General features: G+C 39.7%; 1 protein-coding gene across 5 annotated transcripts in view; it reads right to left on the reverse strand.

Annotated features, from left to right (window-relative positions):
- DENND1A (DENN domain containing 1A) overlaps positions 1 to 23870 on the reverse strand; it is a 537874-nt gene that overhangs the window by 484980 nt on the left and 29024 nt on the right. For all 5 annotated transcript variants that reach the window (XM_029202625.1, XM_029202629.1, XM_029202624.1 and 2 more), the window contains exon 2: positions 8792 to 8862. In XM_029202625.1, coding sequence (XP_029058458.1) covers positions 8792 to 8862 — 71 coding nt within the window. The remainder of the gene's footprint in view (positions 1 to 8791; positions 8863 to 23870) is intronic.

Below are 23870 nucleotides of genomic sequence, written 5' to 3' on the forward strand. Positions count from 1 at the left end.
GTGGAGCGGCTGGGCCCGTGAGCCATGGCCGCCGGGCCTGCACGTCCGGAGCCTGTGCTCCGCAACGGGAGAGGCCACAGCAGTGAGAGGCCCACGTACCGCAAAAATAAATAAATAAAATAAACAAAAATGGGCCAAAGGTCTTAACAGAAACCCCCTCACGGGACTTCCCTGGTGGATGAGTGGTTAAGAATCTGCCTGCCAATGCAGGGGACACGGGTTCGAGCCCTGGTCCGCGAAGATCCCACATGCCGCGGAGCAACTAAGCCCGTGCGCCACCACTACTGAGCCTGCGCTCTAGAGCCCGTGAGCCACAACTACTGAGCCCGTGTGCCACAACTACTGAAGCCTACGCGCCTAGAGCCCGTGCTCCGCAACACAGAAGCCACCGCAGTGAGAAGCCCGTGCACCGCAACAAAGAGTAGCCCCCGCTCACCGCAGCTAGAGAAAGCCGGCACGCAGCAACAAAGACCCAACACAGCCAAAAATAAATAAATAAATAAATTTATTTTTTAAAAAAAGAAACCCCCTCACCAAAGAAGATACACAGATGGTAAATAAACATATGAAAAGATGCTCCACATCATACGTAATCAGGGAGATGCAAATCAAAACCATGTTATACTACCATACACCTATTAGAATGGCCAAAGTCCAGAACTCAGACAACACCAAGTGCTGATGAGGATATGAAGCAGTAGGAACTCTCATTCATTGCTGGTGGGAGTGTAAAATGGTACAACCACCTTGGAAGACAGTTTGGTGGTTTCTTACAAAACTAAACATAATCCTGCCATACAATCCAGCAATCAGGCTTCTTGGTGTTTACCCAAAGGAGTTGCAAACTTATGTCCACATGAAAACCAGCACATGGATGTTTATTAGCAGCTTTCTTCATAATTGTCAATACCTGGAAGCAACCAAGATGCCCTTTAGTAAGTAAATGGATACATAAACTGTGGCACATGCAGGCAATGGAATATTATTCAGCACTAAAAAGAAATGAGGCATCAAGCCATGAAAAGACATGGAGGGACATTAAATGCATATGACTAAGTGAAAGAAACCCATCTGAAAAGGCTACATACAAGTATGATTCCAACTATATGACATTCTGGAAAAGGCAAAACTGGAGACAGTAAAAAGATCAGTGGTTGGTGGGAAGGGGACAGTGTGTGAAGGGCAAGGGGGGCTAAACAGGTAGAGCACAGAGAATTTTTAGAGCAGTGAAAATACTCTGTATACTATAATGATGGATACATGTCATTATACATTCATCCAAACCCACAGAATATACAACACCAAGAGTGAACCATGACATAAACAACGGACTTTGGGTGATTATGACGTGTCAGTGTAGGTTCATCAACTGTAACAAACATACCACTCTCGTGGGGAATACTGATAATAGGGGAGGCTGTGCATGTGTGGGGCAGGCGTATACAGGAAATCTCTGTATCACCCTCTCAATTTTGCTGTGAACCTAAATCTTCTCCTAAAAAAGTTAAATCTTTCAAAACAAATGATAAATAACAACAGCTCCCATTAATTAAGAACTTCCCATGTCCGACGCACTGTGCATTTTACTTTAATCCTTTCGACTGAATGAAGTAGATACTATCAGGGCCCCAATTTTATTGTTGAGAAAAATGAGGCTCTGAGATTGGCATTTTGTGGCAATTAAAAAAAAAAAAATCAAGGGCTTCCCTGGTAGCACAGTGGTTGAGAGTCTGCCTGCCGATGCAGGGGACATGGGTTCGTGCCCCGGTCCGGGAAGATCCCACATGCCACGGAGCGGCTAGGCCCGTGAGCCATGGCCGCTGAGCCTGCGCGTCCAGAGCCTGTGCTCCGCAACGGGAGAGGCCTCAACAGTGAAAGGCCCACGTACCGCAAAAAAAAGAAACGAAATTGAATTATTTGTAGTGAGGTGGATGGACCTAGAGTCTGTCATACAGAGTGAAGTAAGTCAGAAAGAGAAAAACAAATACCGTATGCTAACACATATATATGGAATCTAAGAAAAAAAAAAAGGTCATGAAGAACCTAGGGGTAAGACGGGAATAAAGACACAGACCTACTAGAGAATGGACTTGAGGATATGGGGATGTGGAAGGGTAAGCTGGGACAAAGTGAGAGAGTGGCATGGACATATATACACTACCAAACATAAAATAGATAGCTAGTGGGAAGCAGCCGTATAGCACAGGGAGATCAGCTAGGTGCTTTGAGACCACCTAGAGGGGTGGGATATGGAGGGTGGTAGGGAGGGAGATGCAAGATGGAAGAGATATGGGAACATATGTATATGTATAACTGATTCACTTTGTTATAAAGCAGAAACTAACACACCATTGTAAAGTAATTATACTCCAATAAAGATGTTAAAAAATATATATTTTAAGAACAAAAAAAAAAAAGAGTGCCTGCAGCAGGCTCAGAGATGCCAGCTGTAACGAGACACTTGTATTTGAAATGCATTCCAGAGTTTCAGCATGCCAGTACCATCTGATCATTGGACTGGGCAAGCTCATCCCTCTTGCAAGAGCACCCTCTTTCCAGACCTTCAGTCAGACAGGCTGAACTCAGCTCTGGGAGCTTTCACAACTGGAGGTGACTGTATTCATTTTCTGGTGGGTTCTTGAACAAACACATAAATTAGAGTACACAAAATGAAACTGGCAAAAAGAAAAAGAAAGCACTAAAAAAGTAAGAACAAGATAGATCAAAGATCTACTCAAAATGATCCTACTTCTTTTTAAAACATTAAACTCACATACCTAAATAACAAGATTATACACAAAAGATGTTCACTGGCATTATTTACAAGAGAAATACCCTGGAAAAAATCTGAAGATGTAATTACAAGTAAATATAGCACATAAACATGATGTCATAATTTATAGCAACTAAAATGATTTTTACAAAGCTATATTAATAATTTTAGGAAAGGTTTAATGATTTGAGGGAGAACATGGAAAACACACATGTAGCAGAAGTTGGGGGGGAAGTTTATATATTTACACACACACACATACACACACAAAAGAAGGCTACAAGGAAATAAATCAAAACATTAACAGTAGTTATTACTGAGTAATAATTTTTCTCTTCTTTGTGATTTTTAAAAATTTCTAAAAATTTATACACAGTCAAAAACTAGTAAGAAAACAAGCTACTAAAAATTTAAAGATGAATATGGGCTTCCCTGGTGGCTCAGTGGTTAAGAATCCACCTGCCAATGCAGGGCACATGGGTTCGAGCCCTGGTCCAGGAAGATCCCACATGCCGCGGAGCAACTAAGTCCGTGTGCCACAACTACTGAGCCTGCGCTCTAGAGCCCGCAAGCCGCAACTACTGAGCCCACGTGCCACAACTACTGAAGCCCATACGCCTAGAGCCCGTGCTCTGCAACAAGAGAAGCCACCGCAATGAGAAGCCCGTGCACCACAACGAAGAGTAGCCCCCCCTCACCTCAATTAGAGAAAGCCCACGGGAAGCAATGAAGACCCAACACAGCCAAAAAATAAATAAATAAAATAAATAAATTTTTTAAAAAATTTAAAGATGAATAGAAAAAAATACACACCAGGGATGATCTGCCAATATGTACTCAAATAATTGGAAAAATTTTAGTATTTTTTTTAATTTACAATGAGAACATACTATACCACAGTATAAGAAAAACTCATAAGAATGAAGCTCCCACAGAAATTTATAGAACAAAATGTATACTAAATCCTCCAATTAAAGACCCATAAAGTAGTTTCAGTGCTTTCTAACCCACCTTCTCACAGCAGGGAATTAAGCCCTCTGGGGGATGCAAACAAACTTCAAAGAGAAGATTATGCCCAGACACTAGTACTGTATAGCATAAGGTTTATATTTAAGTTTGCTCAGATATTTTGGCAGAGATCAGAGATGCAGATCCAATGAACAAAGACTAATTTTAAGACATATTCTTTGCAATCATCTAAATGGCAAAAATAAGGCTTAAATAGTATCAGAAAAAGGTAGATATAATAAGTTGTATTAAAAAAAAAAGGTTGTAGAAGTAGACAAAAGTTACCTAAAATCAAATACTAAGTGACAGCTTATTCACTGGTATTAGGAACTAGGAAATCTTACGAATTCCCAAAGAAAGTAAGCAGCACCATGAGTTCAGTTTGTGTACCCAAATTTTATTTGCACAATCTTTGGAAGATGTCCCACTCAGTGCCACAGGGCTGGATGCAATATCTAAGTAGAACTGACAGAATACATGTCCCTTCCATGGATGTCATGGAATGCTTTCAGAGCAAAGAACACGTGAGAGTTGACAATACCTTCACTAGTTCAGACATTAAAAGAAATCGATGGGAAAAAGAACTGTCTTTAACATCTAGTAGTATTTCTTACCAGCCTTTCTCACATTTGTCACCCTTTCCTTGTGAGGTAATTTTTTAGGTATTATTTAGAAGTACCTGACCATTTTATAAAAACACATTTTATGTAGAGGAATAGTGCATCTTAGTAATTTGGCTTTATTTAGTTTCCCAATTTTTAAAAATCATGGATAAGGAATCAAATTTAAGTTTAGCTTTTCTGGATATTAATCATCTAATAGAAAATTAAAATCCTTGATATATTAAAGAATGTGAAAGACAAAACTATAAATTTCTCAGAAGAAAATATAGGATAATAGTTTCTTATCTGTAGGGTAGGAAAACATTGATAAACTGTAGATATGAAAATCAAGAAGTTTTGATCAAAGATACCAGAAAGAGAGGGAAAGACAAATCATAGAGTAGGAGACAATATCTACAACACACTTGACCAGATAATTAATAGTAGCAGGACAAACAATTTCTTATAAATCAACGAGGAAAAGATAGAAAACAATTAAAAAATGAGTAAGCCTTGAACAGGCACTTTAAAAAGAAAGGTATTCACGAGGTCAATAAGTGTATGAAAAGGTGCTCAATCTCATTAGTCACCAGGAAAATGCAAATAAAAGCAACAAGGAGATACTACCACACAACTATCAGGTTGGCCAAACCCAACAAATTTAATTGTATTAAGAACTAATGAAGATGTTCAACAATAAAGACTATCAAACACTGCTGAAGGGAGTGTAGACAAGCACAGTCAACTTTGAAAAACAGTTTAGCATTATCTAGTTATCAAATATGGTATATATCCTATGTAAAAGTATGTTTACATGCTCCAGGATTTATGTATAAAGATCACAGCAGCCTTGCTTGTAATAGCCAAAAACTGCAAACAACTTCAAGTGCTTTCAACAGTAGAATGAATAAACTGTGATATAATCTTAAAGTGTATTACACTGCAATGAAAATAAATGACACACAACAACACAGAGGACCCTCACAGACTTGAGCAAACAAGCAGCAAAACTACACACAGAATAATTCTATAAAATTCAGAAACAGGCACTACTAAATTAAATTTTTCAAGGAACTATACTTATGTGGTAAAGCTACAAAGAAAAACAAAGAAATGAGTATCATAAAAGTCAGGATAGTAGTTACCTCTGGAGAAGGGGAGTGGAGGGACTTCTGGGGCACTGGCCAGCCCCACCTCTAACATTTACAGGGCCTTGGCAAGAGTACAAACAGAGGCCCACAAACCATATGTCTAAATATTTACAAGATATGAAATAAGCTAACAAACTATTAAATAAAATATGTTCCATCCTCCTATCATAACTACTTGGAAGGACAGATTCACACTGAAAATTCTTGGATTCCTTAGAGTTCCATGTAGAAACATGGTTCAGGGAAAACTGGCCACTAGCCCACTGTCCATCTCCCCCTTTTCTATCCCACACTGCCAGGAACCTCACACACAGGGATGCAGTCACCTCCACTCACAAGCCCAAGCTCCATCGCATACCCTACTCCCCACAAGCAGATACCCTTAGGCCACCCCTTGGGCCTAGGGGTGTGTACACCAGTAGCCAGTCTACCCTCAGAAGGACAAACCCTAGGGAAGACTCACACAGACTCTGGAAAAAAACCTTGGGGCCACTGGGTCAAGAAATTCTTAGATCCTAGGTATTCAAAGTTTGTCTAGGATGGAAGAGTTTGGGCTCTAAATGGGCATGTCCCATAGGCCCCACAGACTCCTTGCCTGAAAGGGGCACTTCAGAAGAGGGCCAAAGCAGGGCCCTCTAAAGCACAGGGCTAGGGCAGGGGTCTTCTTGCCAGGACCAGAATTTCCTTAGAACCACGCAATATTATTTGTCTTAACCTGAATAGTAGTAACATGGGTACTCACTTTATAATTATTAAACTGTACACAAAAGGTTTATGCACATTTTTCCACAAATAATGGGACGGACATCATGTCCCTGCTGATATGATATACTGAGAAGGATACAATATCACGTTTGAAATATTCCCACCCAAAATCCATGACCTAATCTAATCATGAGGATACAATCAGATTCAAACCCAGGGACTTTCTACAAAACAAGAGACCTAATTTCTTCAAAAACATTTCACAAAGGGTTTAAAAAAAAACAAGGTTGCAAAACTGTTCCAGACTAAAAAAAACTAGATAGATGTGAAAACTAAATGGATTACATGATCCTGAATTCTGGATCAGGGGCGAAAGTGCTATAAAGGATATTACTGGGACAACTGATTGAACATGGACAAATGACATTAACTTTCTTATTCTGGTAACTGTACTGGAGTTATTTAAGAAAATGTCCTTATTCTTAGGAGCTATATCCTGAAGTATTTAGGGGTGAAGGGTCACAATGTCTGCAACTTATTCTCAAAAGGTTCAGCAAAAAATACACACAGAGTAATAAAGCAAATTTGGCAAAATGGTAACAACTGATGAATCTAAGGAAAAGGGAGTATGCACGTAACTATTCTTGTAACTTTTATCTTTTAAAATATTTTCAGGGCTTCCCTGGTGGCACAGTGGTTGAGAGTCCGCCTGCCGAGGCAGGGGACACGGGTTCGTGCCCCAGTCCGGGAAGATCCCGTGTGCCGCAGAGCGGCTGGGCCTGTGAGCCATGGCCGTTGAGCCTGCGCATCCGGAGCCACGGAAGAGGCCACAACAGTGAGAGGCCCACATACCGCAAAAAAAAAAAAAAAAAAAAAAACTTGAAATAAAATATTTTCAAAATTTAAAGTTTTTAAAAAGTAAACTAAAGGGTTAAACAAGAAAAGAGTTGTCTACGGGGAGAGGAATTAGATGACTTAAAGAAGAGGATAAGGTAAAGACTCCATTTCGTTCCTTTTTCTTATTTGTACTCAACAAACTTTGTTCACATTCCCCAAGAAAATTCATTTTAACTTTGGGGGAAAAAACCTACAGCATTGAAAGGGGGAACATTAGCAACTGTAGAAATAAGAAAAGTTTTTGTCCTTAAATCACAGCCATCACCAACTGGTTACTCTGACGAGTCAGCTCACAGAGGTACTGCTGCACGAACACACCTAGTATCAGCTACTTCCCTTCCCAATACAATGGTTTGCACAATTAGAGGTATAACTTAAGATGAATATTAACATTCTACTTCTAGAATGACCATAAGTTTATATAACATGTTTCACAGCCTTCATGAAATAATCCAGAAAGTGGAGCACACGCAATTCTCACTTTTCATATTGAGAAATGCATTCATTTTAACAAATATTGGTGACATTGTACAAAGCCCTGCAGATGACATGGAGAGATGTGTACAACATGGTCACTGCCCTCAAGAAGGCAACTTAGCAGAGTGAAGAGGACTTGAACCTAAAACCCTGGCTATTCCACACAGTAGCTGTATAATCTTGGTAAGTTATTTGACCTCTCAGATTCTGTTTTCTCATAGGCATAATGGAGACACCATCCAACTATCTTTAAGGGTTGTATTGTAAGGACTGACTATGTATGTCAAGCATGTAGGACAACAGAACAAAAGATACTCAATAAAAGGTAACTATTTTATGAGTATTACAATCTAATTAAAATAACAAAGTAGAAAATATGTCCAAGGTTTGTATAGCCAATTACGGGCATAACTACCATTGGAATCCTGATTACTCCAAGTTTCTAATCCAAATAAATTCATCCTCCATAAACACCAAATAATACATGCAACTGTTGGTGTGCGGACCGAGAGCCGCTCCCTAACAGACCTTTGGCAAATGCATCACTCTCTTAAGCACCAGGAAAAAGAACACTAGGTCAGAAGGTTATTCTTTCTCATTAACCAAGAAGGATTTTAGGTCAAGAAGTGATTTACTCAGCCTGCACAAGATACTCTAACCTTATTCAAGACCCTGTTGCTCAGGAATACATGTCCAAATTAGTCCAAAAGCTAAAGCCAGAGGAGGTGTTTCCTTCAACTAAGTTCCAACCTTTCTTTAACCAGCTGACAAAATTTACTGAACTAAATCCATTTCAAACATCTCCTTCCAGTTTACTGGCAGAGATTTCCCTTTATATTATTTTGTAACCTAATTCTAAACCTTCCTTATTAGCAAGGTGACAATATTTCATACTAAATAGTTGACTTCCAGGCATCTCCGAAAGATACAAACCAAAACCCAATGATTACAATGAATAAAGCCATATTTCAAGGCTGTTATAGTAAAACTCTTAATTTAAACTGTTCACTGCAATTATTCTCCATTCCCTAGGATGATGTGGGCACAGATAAAAGGGAAAGACACTTAAACATACTTAAAGATAAGTAACAGTTTAGAATATTCACATATTATCCGATGTGCATGGCTAGCTCATACAATAAACAAACACGCTATATCATAATGGAACATGCAAATACCTGAAACAGTGCCACCTGTCCTAGGATAGGCCACTTCAACATACACTTCAAACATGGTCTCTGGGTTTTGCCTATAAAAGAAACAGATTGTGATTACTGACAAGTATTGAGGGAGCATGGTATAGAATATGCAGGCTGTGGTATAGGGCAGACCTTGATTAAAATCATTAGCTCCGCAACTTAATGGCTGTGGAACTTTGGACAAGTTACTCAACTTCTCTGAGCCACGCCCTCCTGATCTATAAAATGAAAATAGCTAACCAGAAGAATTATTGTGAAATGTAAAGAAAACACACAAAAATTGCCTAGATACAATGTTTGGCATATAATAGCTTAGCCATTATTATGATTTTACAGATGTCATATTTCCAGTTTACACAGCTGGATCTCCAAAACCATAAATAGAATTTTGAGGAAACTCAAACCAAGGCAACACTAGCACAAAGTAATCTTCTCCCTCATACGCCAGGATAAAATATTCAGATGAAGTTAACTTGCTTATTTACAGGTTTTAAAGACTCAAATAAGAGAAACAGTATCCTATCTCATTAGGCTATAATAAAGACAGGATGCTAATAGGGGGCTTTGCCTAAATTGTCAATGGCAAGTATATGAATGTTCATTATTATATCCTTTTACCTTTTTATGCCATAAATATTTTATATTAAGTTTTTAAAAGATCATAGCACTAAGAGAATGTTAACAGTTGCTCATTCTGAGTGATAAGAACATCGGAGTCATAGTATCTTCAGATTTTCTCTTTGATTCTAAAACTACAATAAAAAGATTCTTTCCAGATTGCATGAAAATCATTTAGTAGAAGAAAATGTTACACATTCAAACATCTATGACTGAATTCTATTTTAAACCTGACAACAAGGCTCAGAGAAGAAGCTTTCTGAGTTGCCTAATCAGATCTAAGGCTTAATTTCAATCAACTAAATACCCTGAATTTGCCCAGTAGATTCCACTTTTCAAAATAACTATCTCATTTATCTCATTTCATCCTCATTATAATCCTATGAGGTATGTGGATCAGTCATCACCCTCACCATACAGGTGAGAAACCTGAAGCAAAGAGATTCTAAGTGACTTGTCAGCAGTCTCACAACTAGTTAGAAACACAGTCAGAGCTGCAACTCAGACCTCCGGGCGCTCAAATTGTGTTTCATTGATTCTAAGATGAAATTTTTTCCCCACATTTTCCCAAGTCTTACAATCTATTGCATCTTACAATTCTAAATGGCAACATTTTTTTCTTTCTTAGTAGTACATATAGTAACAGTGCATCTTCGACTCAGTAAAATACCGTAATACTCCCTCTACTTCCTCAGAGGTAGTTGTCTGTCGATCAGGGATCTACTTATTTCTCATGTGAAGGATCATTACTTCCTCACTGAGGAGAAATTTGGGCTTGTGCTTTAAATAAGTACCTAGAGTGAAAAGAGTTGGCTGCTCTAAAAGTCAAGGAATTTAAATATACCTTTGTCAAATATAATTTTTAAATTAGACATTAAATCAGAGTATCTTACTTAACTAAATAAAAGTAAACTCAAGTTTTAAGAAAGCTGTTTAAAAATGTTTCGTGCCTTTTTTTTCCTGCAAGAGAGTACAAAAAGACCTACAAGGTCAGCATCCTTTGGTCACCAAAACATCTGTGGAAAATACCATATGGAACATCCCCTTCATTCAAATAATCTCAAAGTAGAGGGTTTGTTGAAAGAAAGGAATATTCTAAGGTCATCTGAAGAGTATGAGGAAGAGTCCCTCTAAAATCTAAAAATATCTTTAAGCCTATTTTGCAACTGGCTGAATTTCATCTCAGAATTTCATTCCTCGGGATTAAGATAATGGCTTTCAAAATGTATTCTGCAGGACCCTAGGACTCCATGGAGATTCCTTGGAGATTCCACGCATTTTTTACCCAAATGCCCACTTTTAAGCTTATTTTTCCCCATTTAAAAAATTGAAAGGAAAAAACATGAGCATACAAAGGAGTTACACACCAAATTTTTTTAACACTGGAGCTCCGACATGTTAACCTGTGCCACTAAGTTAAGGTGGTTTGTACAGATCTGCTACCTCTCTAAGCGAAGAGCATCCTAATGTTGTCTAAACTCATTATATCTCTGCTGCTTCTCCTCCCTTTCTCTTTAACACATTTCAACCAGGCTTCTGAACCCACCACACCACTGAAACAACTTGTCATGATCACCAATGACCTCCACATTGCTAAAATGTGCCAAAATGGTAAATTCTCGATGCTTGTCTTAACCTCTCAGCAGCATTTGACACAGCTGATTGATCTGCCCTCCTTCTCCAAACACTTTCTTCACTTGCCTGCCAGGACATCACTCTCAACTGGTATTCTTCCTGCCTTACTGGCTGCTCCTTTGCTGATTCCTTCTCACATAAGCTCTCCTACCCTTGAACTTAGTGCTGGACCTCTCCCTGTCTACGCTCATTACTTAAATGATCTCATTCAGTCTCACAGCATTAATTACCAGGCAAATGCTGATGAGCCCCAAAGTCCTGTCTCCAACCCGACTTCTTCCCTGACCCCAGATTCCCTTAGCAACTGCCTGCTCAACTTCCCCATCTGGATTTCTAAGAAGCATTTCTAACTTAACAAATGGCACTTTTCTTCCTCAGACTTGCATTTCCTGATATCCACCAGTTAAGCGGGGGAAAAAAAAAAAAAAAGCCCACCAAACTCAGTTCTGGAGATGGATGGTGGCAATGGTTGCACAAGAATATGAGTGTACTTAATATCACTGAACCATACACTGAAAAGTGGTTAGGCTGATAAATTTTATGTTATGTGCATATTATTATAATTTAAAAAATGAGAAGGAGAAAAGTCCTTACAAGGTCCTACATTATCTGGCCTCTGCCTGTCTCTCCAATTTCATTTCATACCTCTCTCTCCTTGCCCACTGCACTCTAGCCATACTGGCCTTCTGTCTGCTCCTCAACACACCTAATTCATTCCTACCTTATAGCCTTTTGTATTGATCTTCATATAGGTGGTCCTTCCTGTCATTCAAAATAAGGCTTATACCTGACCTCGGAAAGGCCTTCCCCAACACACTCTCTACCATCAAATTTTAATTCTCCACATCACACCAATCACAACCTGTTTCCCTCCTCTAAATGTAAACTGCAAGAGAGCAGGGATTTTTGTCTGTCATACCCACTAGTTTTTCCCAGGTACCTAAACAGTGCCTGGCACATAGCCAGAATCAAATAAATATTGAGAAGGAATAAAGGAAGTACAGACTAGCTTTCCTGGGGTCTAAAGGATTTCAATAAATGACTGGAGTGATTATACACTTTTATGACTCAAACTTTGGCATGTTAAAAGATAGATTTGAAGCCCCACCTCCAGGGTTTCTGGGGTAGGACCCAAGAATTAGCATTTCCAATAAGTACCCAGGTAATAGTGATGCTGCTGGACTAGTGATCACGCTTTAAGAACCACTGATCTAGTTAAATGGAATTCTTCTTCCAAATAATTTGTACATATAACATAAAATAAACATAAGGTATCCATCATTTCAACAGTGCTTTTGCAATAAAAGATTTCAAAGAAAATAAGCATTTGTGGAAGCAATGAAGCTAACTTCTCTTCTAGTGTTACCCATAGTTACTGCCTCATTGAAATGCATAATAAAACTACCTAAGTTTCTTACTCAGTTCAAATAGCTGCCAGAGCTCTACATGGAGCCAAAGATTATGACAGTCTCTTTAGGAAAAAAAAAGAAAAAAGCTGACTACAACCCTAAAAACAAACTAAACTGGACTATACAAGTTATAGTCATGCTCATGCATGATCATTTACATGTTACATTACAGAAGAAGTAGTGAGAGAACGGAGCCCGCGTTTCCGCAGAGCTGGAACTCCTGGCTCGGGGTCTCTTCCCTCCACCGTCACGGAACTGCCCCGGAGCCCAAGGGGAGGGCGGCCTCACTGAGGCTGCCAGCTCTGGAGGTGCCCCAGCAGCCAAAGCCGCGACAGTCGTGGGGACGGCGGGCCGGTTGGTTCAACAAGTAACTTAAAGACAAAATGGAAAAACAAGGAGGTTTGTGCCTGAGATCATGTTGATGTGAAACCAGGGATGGCCACCTTGTGCCAGCCATGTGGATGAAAGGCTCTTGGTGCTCCAGCCAGGAGTCAGTGCTGTGCCTCTGAGGTGGGAGAGCCAACTTCAGGACACTGGTCCACAGCTGGGATATTACCTCCCAGCTCCACGTAATATCAAACGGCGAAAATCTCCCAGAGATCTCCATCTCAACACCAGCACCCAGCTTCACTCAACGACCAGCAGACTACAGTGCTGGACGTCCTATGCCAAACAACTAGCAAGACAGGAACACAGCCCCATCCATTAGCAGAGAGGCTGCCTAAAATCATAATAAGGCTACAGATACCCCAAAACACACCACCAGATGTGGACCTGCCACCCAGAAAGACAAGATCCAGCCTCATCCACCAGAACACAGGCACTAGTCCCCTCCACCAGGAAACCTACACAACCCACTGAACCAACCTTAGCCACTGGAGACAGACACCAAAAACAACGGGAACTACGAACCTGCAGCCTGCAAAAAGGAGACCCCAAATACAGTAAGATAAGCAAAATGAAAAGACAGAAAAACACACAGCAGATGAAGGAGCAAGGTAAAAACCCACCAGACTTAACAAATAAAGAGGAAATAGGCAGTCTACCTGAAAAAGAATTCAGAATAATCATAGTAAAGATGATACAAAATCTTGGAAATAGAATAGAGAAAATGCAAGAAACATTTAACAAGGACCTAGAAGAACTAAAGAGGAAACAAGCAACGATGAACAACACAATAAATGAATTTTAAAATACTCTAGAAGGGATCAATAGCAGAATAACTGAGGCAGAAGAACAGATAAGTGACCTGGAAGATAAAATAGTGGAAATAACTACTGCAGAGCAGAATAAAGAAAAAAGAATGAAAAGAATTGAGGACAGTCTCAGAGACCTCTGGGACAACATTAAACACACCAACATTCGAATTATAGGGGTCCCAGAAGAAGAGAAAAAGAAAGGGACTCAGAAGAAGTAGTGACTAATGTTGTGACATTGTGACAAGTTATATAACATACCGACAAATATACATAAGGGCCAGTGAAGCCAATGCAGATGGAAGCATTTTCTATTTCTCTGCACATCAAAAAATAAGTTTTAAAGTGTCTCCTCTAAATGTAAATGGCCAAGCAACTCTTACTTAATATTTTTATTAAACCACTAATACTGTAACAATTTCCAGAGAATCTCTGGAACTACTGAATACCTTGAGACTACTTATTTCCTCCATTACTCTTTAAGATGCTTAATATTTTTAACTACTTGGCTAAAGGAACTGAAAATCCTATTTCTGTCCTATTAACACTCCTGCTAATTCAGTACATGTAATGAAGTTAAAAATACTATATTCTGAGCCATTTTCCAATACAGACCCAAGCTTTCCCAGAGCACATCATATCTTAACATATTACCATGGAAATGTCCTGGTTCTGCCATGATATCCCATCATTAGTTGCCTTATACTCTTATACCTCCATGATCTGGAACTCTGCCCATCTGCCAAGCTCTTTTTTGCCACCCACCCTTACCTCGTGCAGTCTTGCACCCTAAGATCCAGCTATAGAGAACTACTTGTAGCTCTCTGAACAATCCATGCTCTGATTCTCTAATGATAACATCATTACCATACCACAGCCCGTATCTGTTTCCTAGGTGCCAGGCATGATCCTAAGCACTGTACATGCATTATCTCAGATAATCTTCAACAACCCTGTAAGTATTATTACCCCCAGTTTAGAGATGAGGACACTGAAACTCAGAGGATAAACTAGCCAAAGTCAAAGCAAAGTAGTGGCAGAATCAGCATGGATCATCCAAAGGCACTAACCACTTTACTGTTCTACCTTATTCAGCTGCTCTTCTGGAAGGAACTATCTGTCCAGTCTTTTTCATCAAGCCTTAGCTCAGGCATTTCCTCCTCTCTGGGAAGTCTTCTCAATCCCCCCACACTCACATCCTAGACTGGGTTGTGCCCCTCCTCCGTCCTCCCAAGGCACCCTGTACTTCCCCACTTTTGCAGCTCTTACCACATTCGACCCTGACACAATCACAACTACCTGGGGAGCTTTTAAAAGTCCTGACGCCCAGGCCACACCTCAGAACAATTAAATCAGAATCTCTAGGCATTGTTTGTTTGTTTTTTTTAAAACCTCCCCAACTTATTCCAATGTGCAGCCAAGGTGGAGAACCACCCGTGTGCCTCTAATTAAATACCTGTCTTCCCCACTAGACTGGCAGCTCCTTGAGGGCACCAAATGTCTTCTCATATCCTAGTCCCACACCTGGCACAATAAATGTCTGATGAATGAGTTTTCCTCCAACATCTGACACATAGTTTCCAGTTCCCAGTAACTGTTTCTCTAACAAGAGGTAACTTACTGAATATACACTGCTTACACCTGACTGTTATTTAAGATGTTTTCCTTTGGAGTCAAAGGTATCAATAAGTCACACCTGCTGACAACAGCCTTGGCTCTTAAATATGAAAAACGACACACAAGCAGTTAAAATGTGTTTGAAAGAAGGGAGGTCTGGTAGGTTCTTGCCTCTGGGAGAATGAAGCCTGAGAGTAAGGCAAGAGAGCATTTCTATTCAATACCACACTCTTCTGAACACAATTCTCAGTGATTGACTGGAAGGGCCATGCTCTGTGCTCAGGGCCATGTTCTCAAAATGATTAAGTACACTCAGCTTGAAGTCATGAAACAAAGGCTTTGACAATATTCAGGCAGCGGGAAAGCTAATTTTTTTAAAAGAGCATCATGCTATTGATCACTCTGCTGGATCATCAGCTTTCTATTAGGACCTACTTTTCTTCAGTTACAACATATTATGAGATTAGGAGAAAAATGTAACACTAACTCCTCACAAAATGTATCTGCTGCATATGATAACTATGCCATCATGCTAGGCCCTCAACCCTTTGTTATTTAGAAGTACAAACTGAGACACACACAGTACTGGGATCCCTTACTCATTTCACAGCTATCAAATCTTCACACCAGCTAGTATTCTAAAGCAAAAAAGCAACCTATTCTCTACGGACTAGGGTAAAACTTCAGCACTGTCTCCTTAGTTACAAATTTATATGCCGAGGGGGCTGAGGTATAGTATTTCAAAATTCATACCAACTGAACTGTCTTAAAGTTGACAACATGGGGCTTCCCTGGTGGCGCAGTGGTTGAGAGTCCGCCTGCCGATGCAGGGGACACGGGTTCGTGCCCCGGTCCGGGAAGATCCCACATGCCGCGGAGCGGCTGGGCCCGTGAGCCATGGCCGCTGAGCCTGCGCGTCCGGAGCCTGTGCTCCGCAACAGGAGGGGCCACAACAGTAGGAGGCCCACGTACCGCAAGGAAAAAAAAAAAAAAGTTGACAACACGGTCAAAAGTAACTGTATACACTTCAGAAAGTGCTAGCAAACATCACCTAATAAACACTGATTCCTTTAAGCTAGATATACAAGCAAAAAAGGTAGTCTTAATATTTCCAACAAGCCTCCATTTGTTTCAGTAGACTCTGAAATTAAAGCCGTTTTTCCAGGCTGAAAATGCTGTATCAAAGGGTGCTTTCTAACCCATAACAAGTTAACACCTCCATAGAAGAACGCTGTCACTGTTGAGACTTGTCAGAAAATGATTAACTTAGTTGTGTAATTATACAGACAAGTCATTTCAAGATTTTGCACTTAACTTTTCATTTCTAATACTGTTCTCAGGATCAGATTAATAAAGATACATAGATACTACTATGAGAGGAGTTACAAAGTTTTACCTTACCATAGATTCCTATGGAAAGATTCTTATGCCACAATGTGCAAAGCAAGTTAACTGGAAGAAGCAGAGCTGGATCCCAAGCAGAAGGACAGAGCCTGCACATCCCTCCACAATGTGCAGTACTCCATGCACTTTTAATAAATTCTCTCCTGTGCTGAGCAGCACTGTAAAATCTAGACTCTCCAATCGTATTAATGGCATTTGCAAAGATGGCATCCATTGCCTTGTCAATAAATATTTTTGTCCTTAAAAAAATTTTAAGAGCCTCCCCTTCCCTAAGTTTTCCTCTGCTCTTTCTGAACAATTTACTCCTAAAACTATCATGTGGGCAGAGCAGGGTAGATGCCCACATCGGCGATGGCTCAGCGTGAGATGTCAAAGCCTGAGCAGGGTGAGGAAAATGTCCCTCAGAGGGGGTGACCTAACAAGAGGCATCAGATCATGAGCGAGGTAGGAGAACGTCCACGGTAAGAGGTGGCCTGGCCAATATGATGTTAAATCAGAGTGAATAAGGAAGGCATCCACTGAGGGGAAGCACCCTGGCACGTGGAGCCAGAACCTGAGTGGGCTGGAAAAAGCATTCATGCTCAAGGGCAGCCACGACCAGGATGTTGAAACACAAGGAGTGTGAAAGGTGCCCCATGGAGGGACAGCCCAACACGGGTATCAGAGCCCAAGAGGGTGAGGAGCATGTCCAAGCACGAGGGACCCTACAGTGGGGTGGGGAGCCAGGGCAGGTATGAGGAGGCTATGTGGGGTGAGAGGAGACTTGCCTAGCATAATGGGGAATCAGAGGGCAAGCAGGGCATCCACAGGGCAGTGGGAGAGCAGAGGCATGTCAAACCACTGTAATCCCAGGAAAGCAAGGTAAATGAGTAGAGCATCCACATGGGGTGGAAGGTGATGGGGGAGCATGCCTAACGCAAGCCCAAGACCAGTAAGGAAGGCCTGCTTTCTCACAGTTGAGGTTAGCAGAAAACCATAATAGAATGAGTTCTACAGAGCTGAATTTGAATTGGAGATACTAATGTGATTTCAAGGTTTTCAGTAAATATATAATAGAGAACTGTAAGTATGACCTGACTTTTAACACACACATACTTCCTGGCTCTGTCTACTGAAAGGGCCTTGGCAGGAGTAACACCCCAATAGCAATGAGCATATCTAGGACCCAGACCTTGGCTTCTAAATACAACCATCCTCTAAAAGGAACCGGGGGTCCTTGGAGAAATACCTGATTCCAGGGCTGGGGCAGAGAAAGTACAAGATGAGACAGAAACATCCCCTTGTGCCAGAAAGCAAAGAAGTGCTCAAAGAATGATGGGGACATGTCAAAAAAGGATACAGGAGACAGCTTAAAAAGGCTCCCACTGCCAATCTGGGTAATGTGAGCATCAAAATCAATAATGATATTAACAGATTATTAACCAATCAAATAAACAGAAAACTGTGAGCCCACACTGATATAAATGAATAAATTGACAACTTAATGAGAAATGGAGTATTTACGAGGTTTTAAAGTATCTTCCCACAAAATCTTTACTAATTGCAATGACGAAGAGTAACTCTTCAGTGTAGAAGTTTGGCAAAAACTACCTTAATCAAGTCATTAAAGCGATCACCGTCAGGAATGGACAAACTACTAGAATGCAATGAGAAGAGCACAGCATCACGTCCATGATAGTCCTGTCCAAGGTGCTTAACCTGAATTTAATCTTGAGGAAACATCAGACAAACTCAAATTGAGGGACCATCTAAAAAATATCTGACCTGCAATTTTCAAAAGTGTCAATGCCATGAAAATCAACGAAAGAATGAAGATCTTTCCAGACTGAAGGAAACAAAAGAGACATGACAAATAAATGCAATGTATAATTCTGAACTGGATTGTTTTGCTCTAAAGAACGTTATTGAGACAACGACTGAAATATGAACGAGGTCTAATGACTAGAGATAGTAATGAATCAGTGTTAATTTCCTGATTTTGATGGTTGTATTGTGGTTATACAGGAGAATGTCCTTGTTTGTAGGAAAAGCACACTGAAGTATTCAGGGGTGATGGGGTATCAGGTCAGCACCTCACTTAAAACTGGTTTTTAGAAAAGTTCTCTATATTGCCAACTTTTCTGTAAGATTCTGGTTTTTAAAAAAATTTAATAAAACAAAAACAACCATTAATAGCAATTTCCCTGAGCTGTTTTTTACCAAGATATTCTCACAAAAATAATATGTGGTTCTATGGAAAGAGCCCCAGACTAAATATCAGACAGTCTGGGTTCCAATCCCAGGTAAATCCCTTACTCACTACGGGATTAGAACAAGCCATTTACCCTTTCACACATCAGCTTCCTCCTCCATCAAGAGATAACATCTGCCCCGCACATCTCAAAAGTTGTTTTAGGGATCAAATGAAAGAAAAACAAGCAAGTGCTTTGTGAACTAGAAGATACTAAACCAAGGTAAAGAGTACTATTTATTACAAAAAAATAAAATTGCTTCACCTTACAAATCACAGGCTTTGTAAGTAATCCAGACATTATTGTGTATTTCAAAGATTCAAAACTCTTAAGCTTTCAAACACTGTTACTAAAAGCAATCCAGAAAATAAGGAACTATCCAAATAGAAACATTAATCTAGGTAATAAATGAATTTTAAGAACAAGGGGTAAGAGTTCACACTTAACAAAAAGTGAATAAAAAAAATATCTCCTCTACAGGGAAAAATTCCTGAACAAATGCAATATATGAAAATCAAAAGAGTCTCTGATATACAACTTTACTTCTCAATCGGTAATACTGTGACTGCTTGTATACTTTTATGGTTAATGTGGAACTCTCACGTACATTTCTAAACCTGCCTGTCAAAACCTTGTCAAGGTAGTGGGATAGTATTACCCTCCCTGTTTAACAGAAAAAGAAACTGAGGCTAGGATGTGGTAATACTCCAGCTGATTCCTGGTTTTCAGATTACAAAGCCCGTAACTTTTCCATGACTTTTCAAAAATTACTCTCAGGTTGTTTAAAGTAGCAACTCTTAATCCTAGATTAGGGGTGGGGGTGACAGACCATTCCAAAGAGCTCATGAAAAGCTTCACTAACTTCCCAGGGAAAATTACATATAATTTTCAGGGAGCTCATGAGGCTACATATGGAAATAAATAGCTTATATTACTGATGACTTGTTTTTATGTTCTTTCTCATTTAATCCTCAAGCCAAGCCTATGAGAGGAAGGTTAATATCATTACCCCATTTAAAAAGAGCAGATACTCTGTACAATAGCAAGCAGCTTCTAAACCTTGTTAATACTTGCTAAACACTTAACTCTGTGTCATATACTGTTCTAAGCACTTTTTTACGTATTATCTCATTTAATCTTCCCAACAACCTGTTTAACAGCTACTACTATCATTCCTATTTTACAGGTGAGGAAACTGAAATAAAATAAAAATAAAAGCTTAACTTCCCAAGGTCAACAGCTTGTAAGAGACAAAGCTGGGATATGAACTCAGTGTGGCTAGAGTTCCTATTTTTTAAACCAACTCTACATATATAATATACAATCGTATCTATATTAATATATACACACTAAAATGCACCCATTTAAGTGTACAGTTCTAGGAGTTTTTGCAACTGTATATACATTCATGTAACTTAATACTCCATTGATTTCTTTTAAATAAAGTATTTATTTATTTATTGGCTGTGTTGGATCTTCGTTGCTGCACACGGGCTTTCTCTAGTTGCAGCAAGCGGGGGCTACTGTTCCTTGCGGTGCGTGGGCTTCTCACTGCGGTGGCTTCTCTTGTTGTGGAGCACGGGCTCTAGGCATGCAGGTTTTAGTAGTTGTGGCTCACAAGCTTTAGAGCACAGGCTCAGTAGTTGTGGCGCACAGGCTTAGTTGCTCCACGGCATGTGGGATCTTCCTGGACCAGGGCTCAAACCTGTGTCCCCTGCACTGGCAGGCAGATTCTTAACCACTATGCCACCAGGGAAGTCCCTATTCCACTGATTTTTTAAGACTTTTTTTTTTAAAGAGAAGTTTTAGGTTTGTAGCAAAGTTGAAAGGAAAATTTAAAAATTTCCTACATACTTACTGCCTTCACACATGCACAGTCGTCTGCACTATCAACATCTCCCACCAGAGTGGTACATTCATAACAGTTGATGAACCTACACTGATACATCATTATCTCCCAAAGTCCATTGTTTTACATTACAGTTCACTCTAGGAGTTGTATATTCTATGCGTTTGGACAAATGTCTAATGACATGTATCCATCTTTATAGTATACAGAGTATTTTCACTGCCCTAAAAATCCTCTGTGCTCCACCTATTCATCCCTCCATGTACCACCACCACCCCCAAACCCTGGCAAACAGCGATCTTTTTACTGTCTCCATAATTTTGCCTTTTCCAGAATGTCATAGTTGGAATGATACAGTATGTAGCCTTTTCATATGGGTTTCTTTCAGTTAGTAGTATGCGTTTCAAATTCCTGTGTCTTTTCATGGCTTGAGAGTTCATTTCCTATTAGTGCTGAATCATATTCCATTGCCTGGACATGTCACAGCTTATCCATTCACCCACAGAAGGACATCTTGGTTGCTCCCAAGTATTAACTATTATGAATAAAGCTGCTATAAACATCCACATGCAGGTGTTTGTGTGGACATAAGTTTGCAACTCCTTTGGGTAAATACCAAGGAGCCTGATTGCTGGATTGTATGGCAAGAGTATGTTTAGTTTTGAAAGAAACCACCAAATTGGCTGTACTGGGACTTCCCTGGTGGCACAGTGGTTAAGACTCCGTGGTCCCAATGCAGGGGGCCTGGGTTTGTTCCCTGGTCAGGGAACTAGATCCCACATGCATGCTGCAACTAAGGGTTTGCATGCCACAACTAAGGAGCCCGCCTGCCACAACTAAGACCCAGTGCAACCAAATAAAAATATACATAAAAAAAGAAAGCAAAAAACAAAGTGGCTGTACCATTTTGCACTCACACCAGCAACGAATGAGAGTTCCTACTGCTCCATATCCTCACCAGCATTTGGTGTTGTCAGTATTCTGGATTTTGGCCATTCTAATAGGTATACAGTGGTATATCATTGCTTTAATTTGCATCTCCCTGATTACATATGATGTGGAGCATCTTTTCATATGTTTATTTGCCATCTGTGTATCTTCTTTGGTGAGATGTCTGTTAAGACCTTTGGCCCAGTGTTTTAATTGGGTTGTTTTCTTATTTTTGAGTTTTAAGAGTTCTTGGTATATTTTGGATAGTGGTCCTTTATCAAATGTATCTTTTGTAAGTATTTTCTTCCAGTCTACAGCTTGTTCCCTCATTCTCTTGATATTGTCTTTGGCAGAGCAGAAGTTTTTAATTTTAATGAAGTCCAGCTTATCAATTCTTTCTTTCATGGATCATGTTTCATTTTGTATCTAAAAAGTCATCATCATACTCAAGACCATGTAGATTTTCTCCTATGTTATTTTCCAGGAGTTCTATAGTTTTGTGTTTTACATTTAGGTCATTTTGAGTTAATTTTTGTGAGGGATGTAAGAAAGGTCTGTGTCTAGACTCAGTATTTTGCATGTGGATATCCAGTTGTTCCAGCACTGTTTGTTGGAAAGATCATTTTTGCTCCATTGTATTGCCTTTGCTCCTTTGGCAAACATCAGTTGCCTATATTCTGTGGATCTATTTCTGGGCTCTCTGTTGATCCATTGATCCATCTGCCTATTCTTTCACTTTGCTGTTTTCTATAGCTTTACAGTAAGTCTTGAAGTCAGCTGGTGTCAGTCATATGACCTTGTTCTTTTCCTTCTATATTACGATTGGCTATTCTGAGTCTTCTGCCTCTCCATATAAACTTAAGAATGAGTCTGTCAATATCCACATAATAACTTGCTGGCATTTTGATTGCAACTGCATTGAATCTATAGATCAAGTTGGGAAAAACTGACATTTTTGACAATATTGAATCTTCCTACCCATGAAATTTCTCTCCATTTATTTAGTTCTTTGATTTCATTCAGGGTTTTGAAATATTCCTCATACAGATCTGGTACATATTTTGTTAGATTAACACCTATTTCATTTTGGGGGGTCCTAATGTAAATGGTATTGTGTTTTTAATTTCAAATTCCACTTGCTCATTTCTAGTATATAGGAAAGCAATTAGCTTTTGTATATTAACCTTGTATCCTGCAATTTTGCTATAATCACTTACCAGTTCTATGCAGTTTTTTTTTTTTTTGGTAAATTCTTTCAGATTTTCTACATAGATGACTATGTCATCTGCAAAGACAGTTTTATTTCTTCCTTCCCATTCTGTATACATTTTATTTCCTTTTCTTGTCTTATTGCATTAGCTAGTACTTCCAGTACAATGTTGAAAAGGAGTGATGAGAGGGGATATCCTTGTCTTGTTCTTGCTCTTAATGGGAAAGCTTCTATTGTCTCAACATTAAGTATGATGTTAGCTGTAGGTTTTTCATAGATATTCTTTATCAAGTTGAGGAAGTTCCCCTCTATTCCTCATTTACTAAGAGTTTTTATAATAAAGGGATGTTGAATTTTATCAAATGCTTTTTCTGCATCTATTGATATGATCATGTGTTATTTTTTCTTTAACCCGTTGATGTGACGGATTACATTAACTGATTTTCAAATGTTAAGCGAGCTTTGCATAACTGGGATAAATCCCACTAGACTGTGGTGTATAATTCTTTTTATACATTGCTGAATTTTGTTGTTGTTTTTTAATGAAACTTACTATAGCCAATTTATTTTCCTCCTCCACCCCCTTCAAAAAGCAATCCAGGTGCACTGCTAACACCTAAGGACAACTGAAAAGGTCTTCAGAACACTGGGCTCAAGGCCCTGAGCACTCCATGGGCAGTCCTTTGGGCCTCCCTGAGAGCTGATTACCAAAGTTCCAGGGTATTCAGGAATGACAGAGTAGATCTGCTTTTTCTCAGCACAGAGTACTGGAGAGGAGACAGCTACATAGAAAGAGAACCCCAGAGATCTGCAAAAGGCCCCCTTTGAGTATATGGCTTAAGTTTTGATTAGTACATGTGTGTGAGGAAATTACTGTGGCTAGAAGAAAAATCATCAGAAAAGATTAGAGGTAACAGTGCCTAGTACTCACAAAGGGCCAGAAATAATGCCTGTTCCCA

The sequence above is a fragment of the Monodon monoceros genome, unplaced genomic scaffold (genome assembly GCF_005190385.1).
Source record: "Monodon monoceros isolate NGI ecotype Baffin Bay Population unplaced genomic scaffold, NGI_Narwhal_1 Super_Scaffold_5, whole genome shotgun sequence".
Taxonomy (NCBI): domain Eukaryota; kingdom Metazoa; phylum Chordata; class Mammalia; order Artiodactyla; family Monodontidae; genus Monodon; species Monodon monoceros.